This window comes from Natator depressus, chromosome 7, assembly GCF_965152275.1.
Source record: "Natator depressus isolate rNatDep1 chromosome 7, rNatDep2.hap1, whole genome shotgun sequence".
Taxonomy (NCBI): Eukaryota; Metazoa; Chordata; order Testudines; family Cheloniidae; genus Natator; species Natator depressus.
In genome coordinates, this window is record NC_134240.1 from 47,747,111 (window position 1) to 47,772,247 (window position 25,137).

Genomic DNA, 25,137 nt, shown 5'->3' on the forward strand with positions numbered 1-25,137 from the left:
TGAAATATTTTAAAAAAAACAACAAAAATTAAATCAACGATGTCAGCCAGGTCAACATGAGAAACTTAAAATATTGGCTTCTGCAGCTAACTCAGTCGTCTTCACCTTCATTTTCCTGTTTGTTCATCATCTGGAAAAGAAAAAAAAGCTTTCCTGCTTTTTCAGGTCCCAAACAATTTCTCAATTTGGAATGAATTAGTCCAAAGGAAGAAAATATTCTTTCTACACTGGCAGAAGAAGCTACTGCTGTTAAAAGTGAGATTATCGCTTCAACAGTCTCTGAATCCAAGTGCTTACGTGACTTCCACCAGTTCACTGGTGTGACTTTCTTTAAAACATCATCAGTAAATATATATTTCTTGAATGGTTCACCCTTAGCTCTGAAGTTTATTAGTTGGCATTATGGAGGGATAGTTGGGATTATGGAGGGTTGATTGCTGGATGTCCATGTCACAGCCAACTCCTCTTCTTCAGCAGTTAAGGTTTGACCCTCGTACCAAGTATTGAGAATATTTGCAAGAAAATGAGCTGGAGATAGTGCTTGTCCCATTCGTTTTTTTAATGCTTGTAATGTAACTCCATCATTGCATATTTCTTTTTTTAAGATCTCACTCAGTTCCTTCCAAATTTCAGCAGTTTCAGCAATAAAACAGCTATTTCCCTGCATTTTGTTCAAGGCTACAGAAATGGGCTTCAGGGTACTCGGCATGTGTTCAACATTTCTCTTAAGCCCAATGTTGAGAACTTTGGCTGTGGCAGTGCCATCTATTTTTTCATGATTTTGTTCACAACCAATCATCAGATTAGGCCAGTTCTTGATCTAGTGCTCAAAACAGTCCACTCCTGAGTTCCATCACACGTCTTGTGGGAGAGTTAGCTTGGTTCCTCCCACTGTTTTCAGAGCAGCTGCTGCAAAGTGGTTGTTACCAAAGTGTTTTGCAATTTCAACAACATTAGCCTTTATTTCTGGAACACTGAAGTCTTTGGCTAGGAGGTGCATCAATGAGCACTGCAACTGTATGTTGATAGCTTGGGACTCTCTTCACTCTCTTCTAAATTTCTTCTCATCTTGGACACAGTTGCAGCATTGTCTGTAACCAAGCTGCATACTAGATATTTGAATTTTTTTTCACAGTTTGTTATAGCTTTTACTGCTACTTTTTGTAAGTATTCTGCTGTGTGTGCATTTCCTGATGTATCAGTTGTTTCTGTAAGGAAGACATTCCCTTCTTCTGTTGTCACACAAGCACATATAACAGGAACATTGTGGACATTGCTCCACCCATCAAGACTCAGGTTAACAATTTTACCCTCTAGACCTTTTGCACACTGATCAATTTCTCTTTCATACACTTTATCCAGCAATTTGCCTGTGACATCTGCTCTGTTGGGTGGACTGTGTCCGATTAAAAATCTGATTAAAAAAAAAAAACATTGATGCTTATCCACCCTGCCAGGTGTCAAAGGGCTGGGCCAGATGTCAATGAGCTGGGTCAGGTGTCAAAGGGCTGGGCCGGATGGGGTGTCAATGGGCCGTGTGCCAGGTGTCAATGGGCCAGGCCAGGTATTAATTGGCTGGGCCGTCCGTCAATGGGTCCTGTGACAATGGTCCGGGCCTCAGAAGACTAGGCCCTGCTGTGCGGTGTGTCTATGGACCGGGTGTCAATGGGCTGTGCCGGGTCTTTCTGGGCCGGGTATCACAATGTGCTTGGCCGGGTCCTTGGGCCGGGCCGGAGCGAACGCGGGGAGCTGCTCCCTTCACACGCGGCCGAGAAGCGGGTTCAGCGCCCGCCGCTCAGCAGCCTCCGGCCAGCAGGCGGCGCTGTGCCTGGCGCCGGGGGAGAGCGACGGGACTGGACGCGCGACCAGCAGCGCGCGGCGCCGCCATGTCAGTACCGGGGCCCTGCGAGGGGGTGGAACGGCGGGGAAACGGGGCTCTGCCCCATAGCGCCCCCGTTCGGGCTTTGACCCGGCCTGGCAGCTGGGGGGGGGGAAGCCCCTGGCCCTGCCCCATAGCGCCCCGTTTGGGCTGTGACCCGGCCTGGCAGCTGGGGGGGAGCCCCTGTCCCTGTCCCATAGCGCCCCGTTTGGGCTGTGACCCGGCCTCGCAGCTGGGGAGGGAGCCCCTGGCCCTGCCCCATAGCGCCCCGTTCGGGCTGTGACCCGGCTTGGCAGCTGGGGGGGGGGAGCCCCTGGCCCTGCCCCATAGCGCCCCGTTCGGGCTGTGACCCGGCTTGGCAGCTGGGGAGGGAGCCCCTGGCCCTGCCCCATAGCGCCCCGTTCGGGCTGTGACCCGGCCTCGCAGCTGGGGGGGGAGCCCCTGGCCCTGCCCCATAGCGCCCCGTTCGGGCTGTGACCCGGCTTGGCAGCTGGGGGGGGAGCCCCTGGCCCTGCCCCATAGCGCCCCGTTCGGGCTGTGACCCGGCTTGGCAGCTGGGGGGGGGAGCCCCTGGCCCTGCCCCATAGCGCCCCGTTCGGGCTGTGACCCGGCTTGGCAGCTGGGGGGGGGGAGCCCCTGGCCCTGCCCCATAGCGCCCCGTTCGGGCTGTGACCCGGCTTGGCAGCTGGGGAGGGAGCCCCTGGCCCTGCCCCATAGCGCCCCGTTCGGGCTGTGACCCGGCCTCGCAGCTGGGGGGGGAGCCCCTGGCCCTGCCCCATAGCGCCCCGTTCGGGCTGTGACCCGGCTTGGCAGCTGGGGGGGGAGCCCCTGGCCCTGCCCCATAGCGCCCCGTTCGGGCTGTGACCCGGCTTGGCAGCTGGGGGGGGGAGCCCCTGGCCCTGCCCCATAGCGCCCCGTTCGGGCTGTGACCCGGCTTGGCAGCTGGGGGGGGGAGCCCCTGGCCCTGCCCCATAGCGCCCCGTTCGGGCTGTGACCCGGCCTCGCAGCTGGGGAGGGAGCCCCTGGCCCTGCCCCATAGCGCCCCGTTCGGGCTGTGACCCGGCCTCGCAGCTGGGGGGGGAGCCCCTGGCCCTGCCCCATAGCGCCCCGTTCGGGCTGTGACCCGGCTTGGCAGCTGGGGGGGGAGCCCCTGGCCCTGCCCCATAGCGCCCCGTTCGGGCTGTGACCCGGCTTGGCAGCTGGGGGGGGAGCCCCTGGCCCTGCCCCATAGCGCCCTGTTCGGGCTGTGACCCGGCTTGGCAGCTGGGGGGGGAGCCCCTGGCCCTGCCCCATAGCGCCCCGTTCGGGCTGTGACCCGGCTTGGCAGCTGGGGGGGGAGCCCCTGGCCCTGCCCCATAGCGCCCCGTTCGGGCTGTGACCCGGCTTGGCAGCTGGGGGGGAGCCCCTGGCCCTGCCCCATGGTGCCCCGTTCGGGCTGTGACCCGGCTTGGCAGTTGGGGGGGAGCCCCTGGCCCTGCCCCATAGCGCCCCGTTTGGGCTGTGCCCCGGCCTGGCAGCTGTGGGGGGAGCCCCTGGCCCTGCCCCATTGCGCCCCGTTTGGGCTGTGACCAGGCCCAGCAGTTGGGGACTGAACCCACAGGCATGCTTGGGGTGGTTCTGTCTCCCTGCACCGTCTAGATGGTGGGTCTAGTGACCCATTGGATCTCAGACAAAAGAACCCCTGTCTGTACTGGGCAGGGAAACCCCATATTTACCCAGAGCTCTTGCTAGTGCTCAGCCAACAGCGCCAGTGGGTAGGGCCCTGCCCTGCACCTGAGCTGTTCCGGGTGGTAAAGGCAGGAAGCTTGGCCAGCCCATGTCCGTGAGAGCCCCCGAAGGATGTGAACGCCCTGGGCTGTGCCAGTCATGCTCTGGGGCCTGGTTCTCCTTTACGCCCCAGGTAGTTCTTTGTGCCAGTGCACAGAGGGTGCCGAGCGCCACCCGGTCACGATGAGGGAGTTTCGCCCACACTTTGTCCTGGCTTAAATGGTTGCACAGGGCAATGAGGAATCAGGTGCCCTTTGTGCCAGCGAGGTTGATGCCAAGGGGTTGTGCCAGGCAGGCGTCAGCCCCTGGGGAATAGCCCTGGCCTTTACACCTCGTCTGCAGCAGCTCTGGGCACAGGGGCCATCCTGGGGGGAAGGGCTAGAGGAAGGGAGCAGATGGGGGTGGGATGAGGTGGAGCTGGATCTGCACCCTGGTGATTCTGCACCCCTGCAAACCCCATAGGGCTCATTGAGGTAGGGGCACAATGTTGAGGCAGCTCTTGGGGCCCTGCTTCCCTCATACGTTGAGTAGGGGAGGCTGCAGCTTCTTGGGCTAGGTGCAGGGAGGGATCTGATCCAAGGACGGAGAATTAGGACGAACCTCTGGAGCAGGGGAGCTGAATGGCAGGTACGATGCCCTGGAAGTGGAGCTGTACTTGCTGTGGAGGGGTCTCTCCACCCCTACAGGAGTAAGGGGGAGCCCTGGTGGCTGACCCACTCCCCCCCAGGATGGGAGCCCCATGGCTCTGTCTGACCCTGGGAACAACCCCCTCGTCCGCCTCTAATTTCTGTTCCAGTGCCAGGGAATGTTTGCAGGGGGCAGCTGGGCCCCCTTCTCTCCAGGACACTGCAGGGGTTTGTCCGTGTGCCCAGGCGTGTGTCCACACTGCCCCAGGCTGCACAGACACAGCCCACCTCTGTGCTCTGAGCCATGTAAACACCGCCCCTCCCTCGCGGGTGCCTGTTGGGACCCCGGCAGGGTGAGCTTCTCCCTGGCTGTGCCGTGTGGGTGCCAGCTGGGACCATGGCCAGGTAGGTTCACTTGACAGGCAAGCCTATCTGGAGATTGGTCCTCCTTCCTCCCCACTCTGCTGCCCTGAAGCTTGGTGCCCCAGGGTCTCGTGTATGGGCATAGCAGTTAGGGGAGTGCGCTGGGTACCATAGTGAATACTCCCTGGATTAACCCTTTGTATGCCCCAGGCCTTTGTGCTGGGGTCTTGTTTTTATTTGGAGGTTGAAGGTGCCAGGATGAAGCCCCAGAGACCAGGTCTAGCTCAGCCAGCACCAGGGCAAGCGCTCTCCTCACTGTGCCCCCCGGATTTCCCCTCACTGATAGCTGTGGAGGGAACGCCGTCTCTACCGCCACCCTACTTCTTGGCCTTTGTGCTGAGGCTGCCCATAAGGGGTTGGTTTGTGCCCATACGATGGCTCCATGGGGAGATCAGGCTGAGAACCCACCAACTCAGCCACCTTTGAACTGAAGTCCTGTCGTGCCCTACCTGGTTTTTAGGAGCCTCCAGCGAGCAGAGCTTTTCGGGGCTGCGTGCCAGCGCTGGGGAGGGGCTGCTCCACACCAATTTCCATTCCAGGCCCGTGGGCCGGCTTGTCCTATGTTTAAACAGACACGTCATTCACTGCTGGGAAGCAGAACTGGGTGTCTGTGGTTGGCTGGGGAACGTGCAGCTTCCTGTGAGGTACTTGTGAAAGAGGCTGGACAGCGTCTCCGGGGCCCCAGTCAGAGCAGAGGCTCTGAGTTGATCCCCAGGCAGGGAGGAGACGCAGAGCACAGGAGCTCGACGAGCATTGATGCTGGGCAGGGTGAGTGAACACCCAGCAAAAACATGCTCCCCGGCTAACAGAGCTGACTCGATCTCCATAGTGCTTGGGAGCCAGGAATTCCTGGAATCTCTTCCCAACTCCACTACTGGCTCTGGACATGCCTCAGTTTCCCCAGTGGGGGTGATACCTAGCTTGCAGTGGGGAATGGGAGGCTGGCTTTGTTCTTGGCAGGCCTGAGAGGGGGCCTGACATAAAGGGGGATGCCATTGGCTTTAATGCCATTCCCCCGGGGCCTGAATGGATATTTTGATTCTCATCATGAGGTTGAAATGGAGCAATGGCAAAGGCAGGCTGGAGAGTGGGGCTCGTTTGCAGAGATGGCCGAGGCTGCTATAGCTCCTCCCCAGAGCAGGGTGCCTCCCTTATTTGGGCCTTTTAATATGAAGCTGAATGAAGCCCTGGAGATGAGGCTGTGGCTCAGGGTGAGGGGATCTGAGCTGGGGTTGGCTGCACCAGCGTGGATTGTGCACGTACTGTGGGGTGCAGGACAGTCAGATCTGGGCTGTCCCAGGTCACGAGACATTAGCCTGTCTCAGGATCGAGCTGCTGAGGCCAGGCCCTTCTGTGTCTCCAGATGCTGGCGGGAAAGCATGGTTGTTGCTATCTGACTGTATTGAGAAAACTGCTTAGCTGGTGGTTCCTCTTGCAAACTGCCTGTGGCTTCCCAGAGCCCGCCGGCCCCTAGGAAGGGGAACTAGCCGGGGGGAAAGGCGCCTGCCAGTGCCAGGAAATTCAGGCCCCGTTGATGAACGCGAGGTCAGCGTCTCCAGAGTGGTCCCCGGGGTAGGCTGGCCCCTGTAGGCCCTGGACAGAGGATGGCAAGTGTTTGCTCTGTCTCCTCGCAGGGCTTTTTAAAGTGACTTTAGTGCTGATGAAAGGTGCTGGCCTGAGCAACCTGCAGACCTGTGCTCTGATAATGGGAGAGGCTGGGGCTGGAGTAGCCGGGACTCCCCCTCACCAGCCAGTGCCCCCTGCCCTGCTCCTCACAGCGCCCCCTGGTGGGAGAGGCCAGGGCTGGAGTAGCTAGGACCCACCCTCACTAGCCAGTGCCCTCTACCCCACTCCCCAAAGCGCCGCCTGCTGGGAGAGGCTGGGGCTGGAGTAGCTGGGAGCTCCCCCCAGCCAGTGGTCCTGAACCCTCCCCACAGCACCCCCTGCTGGGAGAAACTGGGGCTGGAGTAGCTAGGACCCCCCCACACCAGCCAGTGGTCCCTGCCCTGCTCCTCACAGCGCCCCCTGCTGGGAGAGGCCGGGGCTGGAGTAGCTGGGAGCTCCCCCCAGCCAGCGTTCCTGACCCTCCCTACAGCGCCCTCTGCTGGGAGAGGCTGGGGTCTTCTCAAGGTGCCTCTAAATCCAGCAAGCGGATGGCTCAGAGGAAGTCGTGGTGGTGACTGTGCATGTTGCAATTTCTCAAGGTTCATGACCCAGCCAGAGCGGAAGTTGGGGGGGGCAGGGTGAGGATTTCACAGCCATCCCAAGGCCTATCTGCTGTGCTGTCACATGCTGGCTCAGTGCCAATGGGTGGGGTGACTCTGGGAGGCAGGGACGCTCTAGCTGAACTGTCCACTGACAAGGTGCAGCCTTTACTGTGCTCCTTTTCCCCTAGCTTGGGTGCACAGGTGGTTTGTTTGGGTCCGATCCGGCTGCCCAACAGCAGCCTATGAGATGAGCTGGCACGCAGGAGAGGTACCCCCTATGCCATGGCTTGCTGCCATCTCCTGGGGGGCACAGGCAGCCTCTATTAAAGTAGGCTCCAAGCTTCAGCGCGGGTGGGGTCTGTGAACCCATCTCCTGGGTTTAAAGCTCGGTACAAGCCAAAGCTGACAGGGGGCAGGGACCTCCTCAGCCTTGTACAGACGGTGCCCATCTGGAATGGACTGTGCTTCTGGCATGGCCCACTTCGCCCAGCCCAACCTAACACAGCCCTCTCCCTCTTTGTCCTGATGGTCGGGCTGTGGCCTTCTCTCAAGCGGGCAGCAAGGGCACGCTTGCAATGAGTTGGTGGTTCTCAGTCTGGTCCTTCTCGGATGGGTGTCCCGATCACAGAACCTGGCATCGCAGTTGGCACCGATCAGCCCCATTGGTCTGCGAGGACTCGACCAGCCGCAGAGTCCGATCTCCTGTGCAGACTGCGGAGTCCCCACTCCTCTTCATCTATGCAGGAACAAGGCGCCTGGCCTGAGATAGCTTTAGGCCACCTTTACCCTCCATGTACCCTTGGACCAGCTGTCACCCACCCCTGGATGTCACCCACCCCTTTTTCATTAGGAGGGTGGTGAAGCACTGGAATGCATTACCTAGGGAGGTGGTGGAATCTCCTTCCATTGAAATTTTTAAGGTCAGGCTTGCCAAAGCCCTAGCTGGGATGATTTAGTTGGGGATTGGCCCTGCTTTGAGCAGTGGGTTGGGCTAGATGACCTTCTGAGGTCCCTTCCAACCCTGATATTCAATGATTCTAAGCTAGAGCATCCTCGGGGCTGCTCGGATCTACAAGCTGTGTCCCTGGCCCCTAGGGGCCATGTACCAGGTGTGACCAGCTGGAGCCCAGCACTCTTTGGCCCATAAGCCTTTGCTGGGGCAAGGAAGGGGACCAGCGCAGCTTGGCTCTGGCAGCTCTGGGACCCAGCAGGTATTCCTCTGGGACCTTCCTGCCCCATTTAGCACCCCTTCCTCTAAGAGATGTGGTATTTATAGGGCTAGTTTTATGGGTGGATTTTCAAATGCTCATCCAGAAATGGAAAAAATTAAAAGGAATAAACTCTCCAGGTGCCAGATGGAGTGAGGCAGTGACGGCTCTGCCAATTGCTTTGTTTCCATCAGCTGTTGGCGCAAGATGACCCATAGCACGTACTGAACCCTTGGAAGACTGGGTGTGCTCCAGGCTGGATTTGCCTCTGGGAGTTTCTCTTCCTCCCCTGGGGCCTGGTGTCTCCCTGCCCTGCCGCAATCTGCCCAAGGCCAGTGGGAATGGCCTGTTGCGGTGACCGTTGGAATTCCAGCAGCAGGGTTGCATCTGGCTGTGTGCACCCGCCCAGGTGTGTCGTGGCTTCGGGGAGCGGTGCTGGCTCTCTGTGACTTGCAAAGCTTTGCCTGCTTGGTCTCCCATCAGTGGGAAGAATGGGCTCGGTTTCGGAGCTGCTCACGGCAGTTCCCCTTCACCAGAGGCCGGATCTGGTGGAGGTCTGCGCTGAGCTCATCAACGAAGAGTGGAAGAAAAGCAAGACCTCTCGCATGTACTCACTCCAGAAGTCCACAGACAACTTCCCCATGTGTCTGGTGCTGATTAGAACCCAGAGGGCCACAGAGGCTGCCGAGGAAGGGAAGATGGCAAAGACCCAGCTCCTTGGGCACGCCAGGTTATCCCGCGTTGTCAGCCAGCCCGAGAGCTTGTTTGTGGAAACGGTTGTGGTCTCCAGGGCACTGCGGGGCCAGGGGTACGGCCGGAAGCTGATGGAAGCCACCGAGAGCTACGCCAAGTCCCGTGGCTTCAGGCACCTGCATCTCACCACACATGACAAGCAGCACTTCTATGCCCACTTGGGCTACACTGCATCTGAGCCGGTGCAGAGCATGGGGTTCATGAGCTCTGTGGTCCCCATAGAGTTCTTGCAGATGTTCTCCAGCCCCCCTCCTCACACTAGAGCACCTGCTTGGGGACCGGGAAAGCCCAGTCCCACCGCCTCCCATCTTAACAGCAGAACTTCAGGAGCCAACCCGCCTCCACTACTGTCCTCCACACCCCCTGCTCACTGCACCGCCACTGTGTGCCCACCACCACCTCTGCCACCGTTGCCGCCATCTCTGTCTCCACCGATCTGCTCTTTAAACTCCTCACAATCTGCCATTCCCCCTCCACTCCCCTTGCCACCTTCACCTCCCCATGCTTCCCCTTTCCATTGCAGGATCGCTGCTGCGGGGCTGCCTCCACCTCCCCCTTTACCTCCACCAGCTGCCCATGTAAGCTCTGCACACCTTCTGCCCCCTCCCCCTGGTCCTCCACCATGCCACCTCCCTCTGCTAGGCCAACCAGTTTTTCCTGGCCCCATCGCCTCCAGTTTACCAGGGGAGGATCCCTATGGTCAGACCCTGCTGGAGACACCGTACCGCGACCTCAGAGGGCTCCCCATCTTCTGGATGAAGAAGGACATTTGATTCCTGCACAGTGTGCTAATGGGATGCTGATTAAAAGTTGGGGTTGGGGAGAACTCCCCTGTCCCCACCTTACCCACTGCTTGGTCGTTTTAGTTTTGATTGGGCTACCACAAACTCCCATGGGGTGGGGGAGAGTCCAAATCCCAGTCATTCCCTTTTGGGCCATCTGCCATGTTCACATGGGTAAATCAGGGAGCCTGGATTTCTCCTGGTCCAGCCAGAAGGGGATTTCTGTGGAGAGACCCTGCAAATCTATGATGCAGAGACACTCATGCGAGCTGCCTCCTTGGATCATTGGGGAAGCAGCTGGAGAAATCTCTAGTAGCAGCAGCAGGGCCCGCCTTATGATAGGGGCCCCCAAGCTGCTGGGATAGGGAAATCAGCAAGTGGCCTCCTACTCTATTCCCATTGCCAGTGGGGAAGGCTCTTGAGGCCCAGATATGGGGCTTGGGAGCTGAAAGCATGGTTGCAAAGGGATTCCCCAGGCCTGCTCCTTGTGGGTCCAAGGCCAATCAGCTAAGAGCCCCTCTAACAAATCTGTGTGGGGCTGGTCCTTGTGCATTGGTGACGAAGCTCTGGTGGGTTACACCTGTGCCAAGCCTGGCTGGTCTGCACAGGAGCGTAGCCTGTGCCCAGTTCCAGCCCAATGCGAGCAGGCAAAGATTCAGCGAGGGCAGGAGAGCGGCACGGCTGGCTAAGCAGCAGGGCGCTGATCTCACCACCTGCGAGGCAGAGGCGTGCCTGTGGTTTGTGGATCGCTCTTTGGGGTATAGGTGTCTGGATGTGTGGCCTGGGGCTACAGAGCATGCTCACAGGCAGAAACAGAAGTGCCCAGGGAACTTTTACCCTGAAAGTTTTCGGTGCTGAACAAGTTTGGGCACCTACAGAGATTGGGGGTGGGGGCAGTGGAGCTGGGGTTTTGTGAATCCCTGGTTCTGAGATTTAGGTGTCTAAAGTGGCAGTTGTGTCTAAACTCCTATTGTGAATCTAGCCCAAAGTCCTTTACAGAGGAGATCAGGATCATTAGCCCCCTTTCACAGATGGGGAAACTGAGGCACAGAGCGGCCAGTGACTTGCCCAAGGTCACCCAGCTGTCCAAGCTAGGAGTAGAACTAGGCCTTGCAAGCCCCACTCCAGTGCTTGACCCATTAGGCTACACTGCAGGAGTCTGGCCAGCGCAGAGGGGAAGATGTCTCTCTCAGGGCCCCTCCCACCCCACAACCTGCTCCCTGGGCTGGGATCTGCCAGCACCCTGAGCTACTGCAGCTACTAACAGGCACATTCCAGCTGAGACACAGGGAGGGCCTGGGCCACTGCTAGGCCATCAGTCTCACAGCCAGACCACCAGGGCGACGGTCACATGCAGGCGCCCATACAGGGCAGACAAGAATATCTTCAATGTGTCAGGTACACGGGGAGAAGGCAGCGGTGGCCACTGTCTTGCTGCAAACAGATCCTTTGGGAGGCATTTATAACTAGGCACCAGACGGACCGGAAGAAGTTATTGGGGCGCTCTATGTAGAGGGATGGTGGGTGGGTGTCAGAAGGGCATCCCAGCTGGCATCAAGGAGGTGCCACCCTTCTTGTTCAAGAGAGGACAGGTGGGCTGGAGGGTGTGTCCTCCGACCCATCGCTCTTCTGTCACTTCTTCCCTTGTCTCTTTGGTTGCCAGCTTCTAGTTTGACTGTCTCTCTCTCTTTGGAGTGGGGAACCAAACTGGAGAATGGGTCATTTTAAAATAAGCCCCTCCCAGGGGTTGGGTTAATTGAAATAGGGGTGGAGCTAAAGCCCTATATATACAGGTGGGAGAGCAGTAAGGGTTAGCTCCAGACCCATTCGCCAACCCCCCTATGTCACTCAAACTGTGTGATGTGACTCATGGATTTCAAGGCCAGGGCGGTCTCTCGTGATCATCTGCTGACCTCCTGCATGACAGGTGAGAGAACTGCCCCATGATAATTCCTAGAGCCAATCTGGATTTAAGAATTGTTCGTGATGGAGAAGGACCATGACCCTTGGTCAGTTGTTCCAGGGGTTAATTGCAAATGATCCTGTACTGGGCATGTGCTAGATGGGACAATGGACTCATGGCAGGCGCCACTAAGATGTGAATTTCCCCAGGCTAATGGCTGGGAAACCCCATTGCGAAAGCGTATCTTGAAAGAAAGGGAATAAATGCAACTTTCAGCAGACCAGGCGAGTGCCTCTCCAAAAGGCCTTTGATCCAACAGCTGGGGCAATTTTGGTGGGTTCTGACTCACGAGGCTGCTTCGTGATATGCTGGGAACCATTTGGCAACTTGTTTCTTAACCAGAGGGAAGTCTTGGTAATGTGAATTCTTGCTATGGCTCTGTCTGCTCTTAACTGTGCTGAGAGGTGGGGAGAAGCAGCTGGTTTTGTGTGTGTGCGTGTGTGTAGGGCGGTGGGCTTAGGAAGGGACTACTCTATACACACAAAAGAATTAGATCTGTTCATGGAGGCAAGGTCCGTGGCTGTTAACTGAGATGACCAGGGACACAACGCCATGTTCTGGCTGTCTTTAAACCCACAGATGCTGGGATTGGACGACAGCAGATGGATAACTCGGTAATTGCCCTGTTCTTTTCATTCCCTCCGAAGCACCTGGCATGGACACTACCAAAGACAGGGCTAGATGGACCATTGGTCTGACCCACTATGGCGGTTCTTAGAATTGTTACTGGGTTCTTGTAAGTGGAGATGCGCTGAATGGATCTGAAAGTCGAATGTGGCTCTAAGGATACACAAGGGAGATGGGCCCATGCTGGCTGTTATCTGGAGCTCGGTGCTTTGGATCAAATGGAACCAGCATCAGAACCACCCCTATTTTTTCTCAAGAAAAACCAAACCTGGCCTCCTTGGCCTATGGTTACTATACAAGAGTCACTTCCCCCACTGATGAAATGCAGCCACTTCTGGAGTGGTAACCCCTACCTCTGTCGTGGGCCCACTGGAGTCACCAGGATCAAGGCTCCTTTGTAGGAGGCAGCACTCTCTGCAGAGACCCATGTTCCCGTGTGATGAGGGGAACCCCCAGGAGCCTCCTGCACCTGGGAGGGGAGCAGCTCTAGTGGGGAAGCACTGTTGACATGCAAGGTGGCTGTAGCTGCAGCTCTTCTGAACCCCAGTGACAACCCCGGGAGAACTGGGGAAGAGAGTGGCTGAGATCAATCTGCTGCATCCCGCCCTGCCCCATCACCCTCAAGAGCCATCAGCTGTGTACTATGTAGTAATCGTTAGTCATGTGATCATTCACACCGTACACCCTGCCGCTGGGATCTTCATTCGCTGTGGCGCTTGCTGGGAAAGGGCCCTCAGCTGAGGTGGGGGAAATGAGAATGAGTCCCGGTGGGACGTCAGCCACCCCGAATGCTGGCCTGTCAATACCTCAGCCCCCTGAGGAGCTCCGAGTGTGGAACAGCTGTCTGTACATCCCTGGAACACTGCACTGTGTGAGCTCCGCGGGGCCAGTCGCACTGACCTGGCAATGTTTCGGCTAGCACAGCATCTCTGCTGAAGCTGTTGGGTGCCTGTTATATCCCCCCATCTAAAGATGTTGCTGAGCTCCTTTTGGAGGCTTCCTTAGCAAAAATGTCCCCTCCCCATCACATGCCCATGTGCTCCCTGACTCTAGGGGATATTAGAGAGACATTAGACACGAGAGATTAGAGGCGGGCAAGGGAGTATCTTTTATTGTCCCAACTTCTGTGGGTGAGAGAGACAAGCTTTCGAGCGACACAGAGCTCTTCCTCAAAGTGCCACAATTAAATACCAGATCTGAACAATTAGTTAGCATAAGTCATTAACACACGTTTCAAGGGACCACCCAAGGTGCGGTGGCCTATCAACACCCCTGCAGTCAGAGTGGGGAAAGCAGCTGAGAGGGGTTGTTAGTGGGTTACAGATTGTTGTGGTAAGCCATAAATCTATTGTCTGTCTCTGTTCCGGCCTGGATTTTCAGTGTCAAGCAGCGTTATGAATTTAAGCTCCCAGGCTCGTCTCTTGTAAGTGTTGTGCAGGTTTCCTTTGAGCCTGAGGACTGAGTGGTCAGACAAAGAGTGATTGTCTTGTGAGAAGTGTTCAGCCATAGGGTGCTTTTGTCTTTTATCATTTTCCTGTGAGAGTTCATTCCAGAGCATGGTGATTGCCTGGTTTCACCCACATAGTTGCTACTGGGGCATTTAGTGCACTGGATGGGGTACAGCACCTGTTTTGATTGGCATGTGTAAGACCTGTGGATCTTGAAAGGTGTGCTGTGAGGACGGGGTAGGGGTGTGTGTGTTGTGTTGATCATTGTAGCAGTGGAGATATGTTTGCAGGTTTTGCATCTGTTGTTCTGGCAGGTGTGAGGTGGAGTGTCCTGCTCTGTGTGGAGCTTGCTTCTGGCTGGGTCATGTAAGAGGCTAAAAGTCTACTCCAGCTGCCTGCTAAGAAATACCTGCTAAGGTATTTCTTTAGCTCAAATAGTGCTTGCGCTTCGAATGCCATCGATCAACCCCGCTAAGGGCTCAAGAGGGGCTAGTTACATGCACACTGGTACTGTAGGGTTGTCGGGTGCACAGGGGCTGCACACATTGGTTTGCTATTGCAGGATCATTTGTTAGCACTGGAATTCACACACCAGGGTGTTATTTTTGAGTTGATCTCAAGGGCTGGATGTTGCACGTGAGTTTGTTGTTGTAGGGTTGCTTGAAAGTTCTGGGCTATACACACATGGGTATGTTATTGGAGGGTTGTTTGGAAGTGCTGGGCTATAAACACGTAGGTTTGTTATTGTAGAGTTGCTTGCAAGTGCTGGATATTGCAGGTGAGTTTGTTATTGTAGGGTTGCATGGAAGTGCTGGGCTATACACACGTGGATTTGTTATTGTAGGGTTGCTTGCAAGTGCTGGGTGTTGCAGTTGGGTTTGTTATTATAGGGTCTCCCAGGAGGGCTGGGCTTCTGGTGCTAAGTGCAGTGTATAGATAAGTGTTGGAGTGTTTGTACTGGGAAAACACAGACCTAGAATTACCAGAGCTGTGAAAATAGACTGGGGAAAAGGTAGGTGATATTCAAGCAACAAGGTCAGTTGTAACTGAGCTCTGCGCAGCAGATTGGGGGTGGATTAGAGCCTGTCTCTGGGGTGCTGGGAGGCAGTGAGAGCCCAGGCAGTGCATTCTGGGGGGATTAGAACATGGCTTTGGGCTGTCACGCGGCACCCGAGACTGATCTGGTTCCTAATCTTCTCTCTCCGAAGATATCTCTGTTGCAGCTGGGGAGAAGTGAGCTGGCATTGGCTGCCCTGGCCCCATGCAGCCGGGTCTGGTCCAAGGCCCATAGATGCCATCTGGAGGCTTTCCGCTGACTCCAGGGGGCATCCGATCGGGTCTTAAGTGGGGAAAGTTGGAACTGTTCTGGACCCCTTCCCCCAGCTTGTATACGTCTCGCTGGCCATTGGAGTGACCGCAGAGAGGGTGCATCTGAGCCGCCAAGGGGCAGGGACGGGGGCAGTGGCATGGCTTGTGCATGAGCGTGAGATTTAACGCTCCCCGCTGGTACTGCGTCTTACAGGCAGCCTGAGCATGAAGCACCCAACTCCCAGTGGTGCCTAACACAGTGGTGGAAGTAGAAATCATTTCTTGCTGGTACTGCACTCATGGGAGGGACACAAGGGGGGGCACGTGACCTCCCCGCGTGACCCTCCATGTGACTCCTCCCTGCCCCGCCCCCAGCCCGGGGACCCCATGCTCTCCCCGTCTCTTCTGACACCCCCCTTTGTATACAAACATCAACATGCTTACCTACTCACTTTCCCCCCACATATGTACTATTCAGTCTGTTTATATGGAATATGGGAGTTGGGTGAGGAGCCATTTCAGCACGTCTGACTTATTAAAAGACAAATTTTAAGTAGAACTGTATCCTTAACTGCTTTATGGTATTGTACCCAAACATTGCATTTCAATGGGGGATTCAACTTCCTTTATAGCAGGGATGGGAAAACTTTTTGGCCTGAGGACCACATCTGGGTATGGAAATTGTATGTCGGGCCATGAATGCTCATAAAATTGGGGGTTGGGGGGTGGGAGGTCTCTGGCTGGGGGTTCGGGCTCTGGGGTGGGTCTGGGGATGAAGGAGGGTGCTCTGGGCTGGGACCGAGGCATTCAGAGGATGGAGGGAGATCAGGGCTGGGGCAGGGGGTTGGGGCATGGGAGGGGGTCAGGGGGCAGGCTCTGGGCGGCGCTTACCTGAAGCAGCTCCCAGAAACAACGGCATGTCCTCCCTGCAGCTCCTATGCAGAGGCACTATCAGAGGTTCCTGGCCAATGGGAGCTGCAGGGGTGGCACTTGGGGTGGGGGCAGCATGCGGAGCCCCCTGGCTGCTCCTATGCATAGGAGCTGGAGGGGGGATGTGCCACTGCTTCTGGGAGCCATGCAGAGTGGGGCAAGACCCCGACCCTGCTCCCCAGCTGGAACACCAGAGCAGGGGAAGCCCCAGATCTCGCTTCCTGGTGGGAGCTCGAGGGCCAGATTAAAACATCTGGAGGGCTGGATGTGGCCTCTGGGCCGCAGTTTGCCCACCTCTGCTTTATAGGAACGGGTTTCAGAGGGGTAGTCGTATTAGTCTGTATCAGTAAAAACAATGAGGTGTCCTTGTGGCACCTTAGAGACTAACAAATTTATTTGGGCATAAGCTTTTGTGGGCTATAACCCACTTCACAAGATGCCTGATGAAGTGGGTTATAGCCGACGAAAGCTTATGCCCAAATAAATTTGTTAGTCTCTAAGGTGCCACGAGGACTCCTTGTTGTTTTTATGGGAACAGACTCCTGAAACCCTTACCAGTCCACAAAAGTGGTCCATAGTCATGCAAATAGTCCCATTGTCTTCAATGGAATTGATCAAATGATTAAGGGTTTACAGGATTAGGCTCCAAGTTTGTAAATTGTTCTGGATGAAACTGACAATGCTTAAGCTGGCAGATCAGAAGGAGCTTCATTCAAATAAAGGTGGGCAGATGTGTGATAAATCTTAGCTCCATTGCTAAGATGAGGAACGTATTTTCAGCAAAGTTCTTGGCAGATTCGTGAGGCAGCTGGTTTAAGGCTGTCAGTGTCCGGCATTATAATCTTCACTTATCGTACTCTCACCCACAAAGCCGGAAAATGAGGCATTTGTTTTCTTTGTTTTGCTGCTCCAGTTCCAGGTAACAAAATGCATGTTAGACTAGTTTGGCTGCAAAGAAGAATTCTAGGTACACTGGGTACAACACCTGATTCCCACCAGGCTGCAGAACTGGGCTGACATCACAGTCCAAACATCCTCTGCTCGGTGCAAACAAAGGCATTCCTCTAATGATTTGGACTTGATGTGATGCAGTATGAATGTCATGGATAATTCAGACCAATGAGAGAAACAGAATCAAAGGGGAGAAACAGAATCAAAAACACTGTTTAAATACCTTCCATCCCCCCGCCCCCCTTGAGGACTCCTGACCAATGTAGCAGCACAATACCTATGCTAACAAACTTAAACAAAGCCTTTGTTTATGTTTGTTAGCATATGTATTGTGCTGTTAAAGCCATTTAAAGAATGAATGTTCTCCCTAGCCCCATTCTGTTCCTTTAAGGGCAGAGCACAGCCCCACCCTGCCCTCCGGATGGGTGGGGCTAGCCCCAAGTCTTTCTGGTACCCCGTACCCACTAAAAATCTCTTGTCAGTACTGCGTACTGGAGGGTACCGCCCTACTTGCACCCCTGCCTGCAAATCTCCCCCTAGGAGGTTCCCCCAGCGTGAGCTTTTCGGTGCCCATGCAGGACTATCTGTTTACCCTGGTTTGGAGGGGCACCAGCAGAGAGAACCCAGCGTTGCCCTTAGCCACGCGCCGTTGAGGCCCTGGCCGCAGATCAGAGCGACGGCGGAAGACAAGAATGTGGCTGTTTCGTTGTAGGAGGGTTCCAAGATCAGGACCCTGTAAACAGGGCCGTCCCTAGGGGAATGCGGGGCCCGGGGAGGAAGTGATGAATTTGTCACTTCCGGGACCAACCCGTCACTTCTGGGACCAACTGCGCTGGCCAGTTGTGTCGGCCTGCGGGGCCCCCCAAAGCGTGGGGCCCAGAGCAGTCACCCTGATTCGCTGTACCCTAGGGACAGCTCTGCCAGTTGTACGTAATAAGAGACACTCCCTGCCCCAAAGAACTTAAGGCCCAGATCCACAAAGGTTCCCAGCTTCCACTGGGAATTAGGAGCCTTAGATCCCCTCGCATAATGACAGGTTTCAGAGTAGCAGCCGTGTTAGTCTGTATTTGCAAAAAGAACAGGAGTACTTGTGGCACCTTAGACTAACAAATTTATTTGAGCATAAGCTTTCATGAGCTACAGCTCACTTCATCGGATGCATTCAGTGGAAAATACAGTGGGGAGATTTATATACATAGAGAACATGAAACAATGGGTGTTACCATACACACTGTAAGGACAGTGATCACTTAAGGTGAGCTATTACCAGCAGGAGAGCGGGGGGTCGGAGGGGGGAACACCTTTTGTAGTGATAATCAAGGTGGGCCATTTCCAGCAGTTGATTATCACTACAAAAGGTGTTCCCCTCCCTGCCCCTGCTCTCCTGCTGGTAATAGCTCACCTTAAGTGATCACTCTCCTTACAGTGTGTATGGTAATACCCATTGTTTCATGTTCTCTGTGTATATAAATCTCCCCACTGTATTTTCCACTGAATGCATCCGATGAAGTGAGCTGTAGCTCACGAAAGCTTATGCTCAAATAAATTTGTTAGTCTCTAAGGTGCCACAAGTACTCCTGTTCTTTTTTAGATCCCCTCATGCATCCCAACCTGGGAGTTGCACCCGCACGGGCCAAGCAGGGGCTCCTTTCCTGGGGCACCGATCCAGGGGTGATGCTGCTCGCTGGTGTCAGCTGGGACTTCTGGCAGTTTCCCTGGGAGGGCAAGTCCCTGGTCCAAGTGCGATCTGGTGGGAAGGCCGGGTCAGAGGTGAGGTCCAGTCCAAATGGCAGGAAACAGGGGAGACAGCATCATGGGGGTGTACAAAGCCCAGGCTGAAGTCTGACTGGGATGCACTGATACAGTCATAGAAACACCACCTATAGGTTTCAACACCCATTACACCTGTAATTTGGAAGGGAAAACAAAGGACGAGGAGGGACCCAGAACAAACTAAGCCATGGGGTTTTATACTTCTCAGTCCTGGGGCATAATTTGCACAGCTGTCCTCTCCAGTAGCCCTTTGGAGCCCCAATGGGCTCAACCACAAGCCGACCTTGGGCAGTCACAGGATGTATCAAGAAGAGACCAGTTCTCACCTGGCATCAGGTCCTCCTTAGCCCAACGTGGGTGACATGGGCTGGGGACTTTCCCCAGCATTCCAGGGTGACCTGCCACAGTCTGTCCTGGGTGCAGGTTGTGTTGGTTGCTCTCATTGTCATGGGTGGAGCTCAAGGAAGAGGATGTGGGGCTGAGAGAGGAAGCCATGGACAAGCTGTTCCCCTTAATGTTAGAACAGGTGTGGCTCCCTGGTCTCACCCTGCCTCCGATTTGCTCTCCCCTTGTAGGGTGTTCATTCAAGAAGGAAGCAGGAGGGGGTCTGGACTGGACATAGTTGCAGAATGTCCACCATGACTCTGGGCCTAACTGTCTGGCCCTGGGTCCTGTTCTGCCTCGGAGCCATCCCACCCTCGAGAGGGCGCAGTTGGGAGAGTGCACTCACCGGCCCCCTTCTCCAGCACAAGCCGTTTGTGGTGGTGTGGAACATGCCCACGGCCCGGTGCCACCAGCGCTTTGGGGTTACCCTGCCTCTCGAGGACTACGCCATCGTGGAGAACCAAGGCAGCGCATTCCAGGGCCAGAACATGACCATCTTCTACAAGAACAAATTTGGAGTCTACCCGTACATCTCCCCGGAGGGCGAGCACCACAATGGGGGGATCCCCCAGAAAGTCCGCCTGAAGCAGCACTTAGAGAGGGCCACAGTGGAGATCACCCAGCTTCTGCAGCCAGACTTCCACGGGCTGGCTGTGGTCGACTGGGAGGAGTGGAGGCCGCTGTGGAGACGGAACTGGGGCCCCAAGGCAGTGTACAGGGAGGCCTCTGAGCAGTGGGTCCAGGAGAGGTTCCCAGAGATGTGCGCCAAGAAGCGAGCCTACTTGGCCGAGGAAGAGTTTGAGGGGGCAGCCCAGGAGCTCATGGAGAGGACGCTGGTGCTGGGGAAGGAGCTGAGGCCCTGGGGTTTGTGGGGCTTCTACAGGTTCCCTGACTGTTTCAACGATAACTGGAGGAAGGGGGGGAATTACACGGGGGAGTGCCATGCCATGGAGGTGCTGCGAAACAACCGGCTTATGTGGCTCTGGGAGGCCTCCACCGCCCTCTATCCGAGCATCTACCTCCCACCTAAGCTTCTGCCGGCCGAGCGCCAGAGTTACGTCCACCACCGCCTTCAAGAGGCCTTCCGGGTGGCACAGTTCGGCCTGGAGCAGCCCCTGCCTGTGATAGCATACTCCCGAGTCTCCTATCGGCACTCCGCCAGGTACCTGTCCGAGGTAAGAGCCAGGGATTGGGATGCAAAGGAAAGAACCAGAGCTGGAGATCCATGTGCCTGGTATCCTGCTCATCGCTAGACTTCAGCCTTCTTGGTGGTTGGGAATAGCCTTGGGTCAGCCACCGTTAGCCACCAGGTGGTGAAGCTGCACCTCTAGGACAGCCAGGGGCTAGCAAGGGTGGGGGCTGTTGTAATCAGGATACGCCCAGTTGGCTCAGGCCTTGTTTACACTACACAGTTTTGTTGAGGAAAGTCTGCTTTTGTTGACAAAACAGTGTAGGTGTCCGCACTGAAATACTCCTCCCGCCGATGTAACTCCCCTGCTATGCTGACATCATAAAGCCACCTCAATGAGAGGCTTATGTCGGTGTGGTTAGGACAAGGTAGTGTCTGTGTAGACACTGCCTTCCTTATATCTGATTACTCCTGGGGGGAGTCTGCATGACTGTGCTCCCGCAGAAAACGCCCCCCGCCCCCCGGCAGAATTCCTGTGCTTCCCTGCAGAAAATGCCAGGGAAGTTAAGGGAAGCTATGCATTGGGAGTGGGTGGGGGGGGTAGATCATGGGTGTCGTTTTTGGGGTGTTATTGACCCCCCCAAACAGAGGCGAGGCAGGAGGGGTACACGGGGTTACATGCCACTGCCCCCACTCATTTGTGCAAGTGCAGAGCTGCCCAGCTGAAGGAGGCAGCATCTGGGCTCCGCTGACTGCTGCTGAACGCAGCCTCCTGGGTCCTAGTGTCAGTTGGGCTCCCCTTCTGTGTGCTGGGAGCCTTCCTGTTTTCTGGGCAACAGTGAGTGCCCGAGGTGGGGCTGGGTAACGGGGAGTGAGGGAAGTGATGGGGTGGGGGGAAGAGGCAGTGGGGAAGAAAAGGGGGTGTGGAATAGGGCAGGGGGAGGGGAGGGAGTGAGGGGATGGGAAAGGAGAAGAAAAGGGGATAGAAGAATTGCGGAGGGGGGAGGGGGGAAGCGGGAGCCCGGCATGCAGCATCCCCTCGGCAGCAGCTGGGGCTCCCCCGTTAAGCAGGCCCATCGGACCCCACCCTGACAAGCCCTACCCCCCTCCACCTGGACCCCTCCGACAAGCCTCCCCCCAGGCCCCCACCCCACTGAGCCCCAACCAGCTGCACCTGGGCCCCCACCTCATGAAGCCCCTCTGCCCCAGCACCTGGACCACCCCACACTAAGCCCTTCACACCCAGACACCCCGTCGAGTCCCATCTCCCCTCACCCAGACCTCCCCTGCTGAGCCCCAACCACCTTCACCTGGATCCCCTGCAGAATCCCATTGCCCCTGCACCCAGAACCCCTTAACGAGCCCCTGTGCATCCAGATCTCCCACTGAGCTGCCCGCACCCACACTGCCCAACACAGAAACCTCTCACCCACACCTGGATCCCCCTGCATTAAGCTTCTCCACAGTTGGATCCTGCTGGGCTGAGCCTGCCCACGCACACCTGTTGTGCCTGGCAGGGGGGGCAGGGCCCCGAAGCATTTCTGGGGCAGGCCCAGCCCTTGCACTGTGTCAGGGTCAGGTGCAGCCTCACTGCCAGTCGCTGTACTGGGGGAAGTGGGGGCTTCAGGATGATCTCTTACCTCAATGCAGCCAGTTGCCTGTGCTCCCCACTCCCATGCTGGAGCCACATATATTTATTGACAAATAAAATTTGCAAAATTTTAAAATTGTATGCATAATTTTTACTTTTTTGATGCAGGATTTTTAATTTTTTGGCACAGAATTCCCTCAGGAGTAACATCTGCTGTTGGCCATCTTGTCAATTTCAGGGCTCTGCTGGAGCTGTGAAATTTACACGAAAGTCGGCTCCTGGCTCCTCAGCTGCACAGTCTCCGCTCCCTGGATCTCAGTCCCCCACACTGCCCCTCTTCAGTCAGTGGAAGCGCTGCTGGTGAGGATGAGCACCAGCCACAGAAGGAGGGCAGTGTGAACATCAGCCACCGCAGTAATTTGATGTGGTGGCTGTAAGTCAAACTTACATAGGTCGACTTATCTTTGTAGTGTAGACACAGCCTCAGTCAGTGCAAACCCCGGCTTGTTTTGATCTCTGCTTAGGGCTCATTGCACATCAGTGACACTGACCGCTGAATGAGGGGTGTTGCCAAGTGCAGGTTGGGCCAGGGGCTCACGTGCTGCCCCGACAGTGCCATGGGGCTGTGCTGTACTGGGGTCACATGCAGTGTCATGGGGGATGCCAATATCACCTGCAGGCCAACATAAACATTACATTCACGCCTCATGGGCACCCTCAGGACCACGCTGCACCTGTCCAGAACTGGGCAGGTACCGATCCTATGGGCACTGCCTCTCACACAACCACAGATGATGCAGTGCCAGTGCCATGAGACCAGCAAAGCAAACAGCACTGTATGGTAACATGCCGCCAGCGACTGGTGCCAGAGTTGGTGCCCAAATATTCCTTGTCTAAATGTCCCTTTCTTGTTCCCTTTTTTTCTCGGTCAGGCTGACCTGGTCCATACCATTGGGGAGAGCGCAGCGCTCGGCGCCACCGGCCTGGCACTGTGGGGGGACAACTCCTACTCCCGTTCAGCCGTAAGTACCCCAGTTCGCCCTGGTCAGGCCCTCTGCAGACCCAGGGGGTTGTCACCTAGATACTAAGAGCTGAAATAGTCTGTACGTTCATTTCTGGTGGACTTGCCCTCTGTCCACGTGGCATGAACGGTGCCCATCCATGTGGCCCGATGCCTGCATTTACTCACCTGTGTGTTAGTCGTAATGCAAGCAGCTGTGCAGGAGGTGTCTGGGAAGAGGGACTCACTCTTAGGGGTGTGAGATGTGTGTGTGGGTTCTCAGATCCCTTCCCCAGGGGCCCTGCATAGCTGGCACTGGCTGCTCCCCTTTCTTGGCAGGGAGGCCCACGAGCCAATGGGCCCTTGAGACCCAGCTCAGTTTGGAGGTGGGGTCCCTCTAGGGCAGGGCTGGGCTGCATTGGTGGGGCAGACAGGTAGCAGTGTTTGCTCCCCGGTCATGCCAGTGTCTGCAGCAGAACTGGGTGTAAATGTGGCTTCCCCCCCCCAGGAGAGCTGCAGAAGCCTCCGCCATTACATCACCCACACCTTGGGGCCCTACGTGGTGAACGTGACGTCGGCGGCCCAGCTGTGCAGCCGCCAGCTGTGTCACGGGCATGGACGGTGCGTGAGGCAGCACCCTGACGAGCTGGGAGCCTTCCTGCACCTCCGCCCGCAGCAGTGGGGAGCGGACCCCATGCTGACCAATCACCTGGGCACGGACAAGCCGGGCCAGAGGGCATGGGGGCAATTCTGCTGCCACTGCTACCGTGGATGGACGGGCGCCAGCTGTGAGAAGCAGGGGTGGACCGAGCCCAGCAGGGGCCCTGACTGCATTGCGCCAGCCCAGTATCCGGACATCTGCATCGCAGTGCGGGACAGAAACACGATGGGCTCCCAGGTCTGCCCTAAGTCTTCCTACGAGGGGAAGACGGAGCTCAGGTGACCGCCTGGATCAGGGGGTGGCTCATGGGACCTCAGCAGGTCCACAGACATGGAACCCGGGGAGAAGGGAGCCTGTGGTGGTCGTGGAAATTCCTGCACTGACGCGCCCTTTTTTCCTGGCTAGACGGATGAATCTGCCACAGGATGATCAACTGTTCCTAGGGGATCAGCCGGGACTGCCCAGTCCAGCCATAAGAATCTATCCTTCCCGCCCACAAATAAAACGATCAATGAATCCATGCTGGGATAAGCCCCTTTAAAGGGGAGGAGATGCCCAGTCCCAGATGAGTTCATCCAGGGGAGATCTAGCCCCGTGGCACACACCCAATGTGAGCTGCATCAGCAGAGAGAGAACCAGGGCACCTTCCGCCCCCAAAGCACATGCCCCAACCCTGTGAGCTAAAGGAGTAGCTCCATAAGTCGCTCCTCGTAGGAGGTTCTTATCTCCTCTGAGAGCCAGGGCTAGCGAGAGCCACAATGGCCAGTGAGTAACAGGCACTCAGTTGCCTGTAGATCAGCAAGGAGCTGCCTCGGGCATTAAGTCACAGGCAGTGGGGGAGTTTGGCAGGGAGGATGGTACAGTTCAAAGGCCCCAAATCCTCAGGAGGCAGCATGACTTCCCCACCCCTGGCCTCCTCCCTGCCCCCAATGCCCCTACGCCGGATCCCCCCCCTCCATCAACCACTGCATTTCTGGAACAGGGCCAGCTGCACATGTTCTTGCTGCCATCTCAAGAGGGGCCCTGGCACTGTGCAAAGGGCTGGGGGTGAGCTGTGATGGGCCGCGGCCATCAGATGCTCTAGTGAGGGGAGCAAGCCAAGAGCCATGGGCTCCCATGCCTTGGCAGCGGGTCAGCTCTCGCTGACTGGCCCTGGCTTTTAATTCCTGAGCCCTTGGGGATGGCTGAGCTGTGTGGCATGGTCCCATCTCTATGTTCTACATCCCCGGAAGCCCCACCGTGGTCTCTCCTCCCCATGGCTTCAGCCCGGACGTGATCAGACCCCCAGCCCCACTCCTACAGCTTCAATTAATGGCCGACTAAAACCAGTCCATTAAGATGACTTCAGATGAGGGAAAGGATTTCAGCCAATCACAGTCCAGCAGTATTTATTATGTTCCCACCCCCAAATTAAAGTGAAAAGCTTGTGCGTCCAATCACACCATGCCTTTTCCACTCAGGCCACTCCCTGTTCATTCTTTAGCCCCGCCCCAAAGGATTAAATGAACCAGAATGATACGTGCTACCTCCATGTGAATGCAATATAACTTATCTAAAGCCTTACCTGTGTAAAGCTGGTGTCTTTCTCTGCTGCCCAGACTGGGAGCTTTGCTTAGAGGCTCTGTGACGCTTCCCGGGGGTACCCAGGGTTGTGAGGCCCCTTGCTACCACTTGCCCTTAGTGTGAGGAAACCTTGTCTGTGCTCTGCCAGGGGTCAGCTCCCTGGC

The 25,137-nt window shown here is 56.2% G+C and overlaps 2 protein-coding genes across 3 annotated transcripts; both read left to right on the plus strand.

Annotated features, from left to right (window-relative positions):
* The first annotated feature begins 1,851 nt into the window (after positions 1-1,851).
* HYAL3 (hyaluronidase 3) lies at positions 1,852-24,898 on the plus strand. Its single transcript, XM_074958339.1, has 5 exons — positions 1,852-1,888; positions 4,443-5,463; positions 19,221-20,204; positions 22,682-22,771; positions 23,258-24,898. Exons 2-5 carry the CDS (start codon positions 5,452-5,454, stop codon positions 23,690-23,692), a joined length of 1,521 nt encoding a protein of 506 aa, XP_074814440.1. The 5' UTR covers positions 1,852-1,888; positions 4,443-5,451; the 3' UTR covers positions 23,693-24,898.
* On the plus strand, positions 3,420-9,701 carry NAA80 (N-alpha-acetyltransferase 80, NatH catalytic subunit). 2 transcript variants are annotated; one of them, XM_074958341.1, is made up of 2 exons: positions 3,420-4,273; positions 8,251-9,701. In XM_074958341.1, exon 2 carries the CDS (start codon positions 8,602-8,604, stop codon positions 9,634-9,636), a length of 1,035 nt encoding a protein of 344 aa, XP_074814442.1. In that variant the 5' UTR covers positions 3,420-4,273; positions 8,251-8,601; the 3' UTR covers positions 9,637-9,701. The 2 variants fall into 2 exon arrangements, with proteins under 2 accessions (XP_074814442.1, XP_074814441.1); XM_074958340.1 differs by having other exon boundaries at positions 8,305-9,701.
* Positions 24,899-25,137: the final 239 nt, after the last annotated feature.

Bases quoted from the DNA above. Each gene is read 5' to 3' on its own strand.
- HYAL3 (XM_074958339.1), top strand. The intron at 20,205-22,681 runs GTAAGAGCCAGG...TTTCTCGGTCAG, and splicing joins CCGCCAGGTACCTGTCCGAG to GCTGACCTGGTCCATACCAT. The intron at 22,772-23,257 runs GTAAGTACCCCA...TCCCCCCCCCAG, and splicing joins ACTCCTACTCCCGTTCAGCC to GAGAGCTGCAGAAGCCTCCG.
- NAA80 (XM_074958341.1), top strand. From the start codon at position 8,602: ATGGGCTCGGTTTCGGAGCTGCTCACGGCAGTTCCCCTTCACCAGAGG.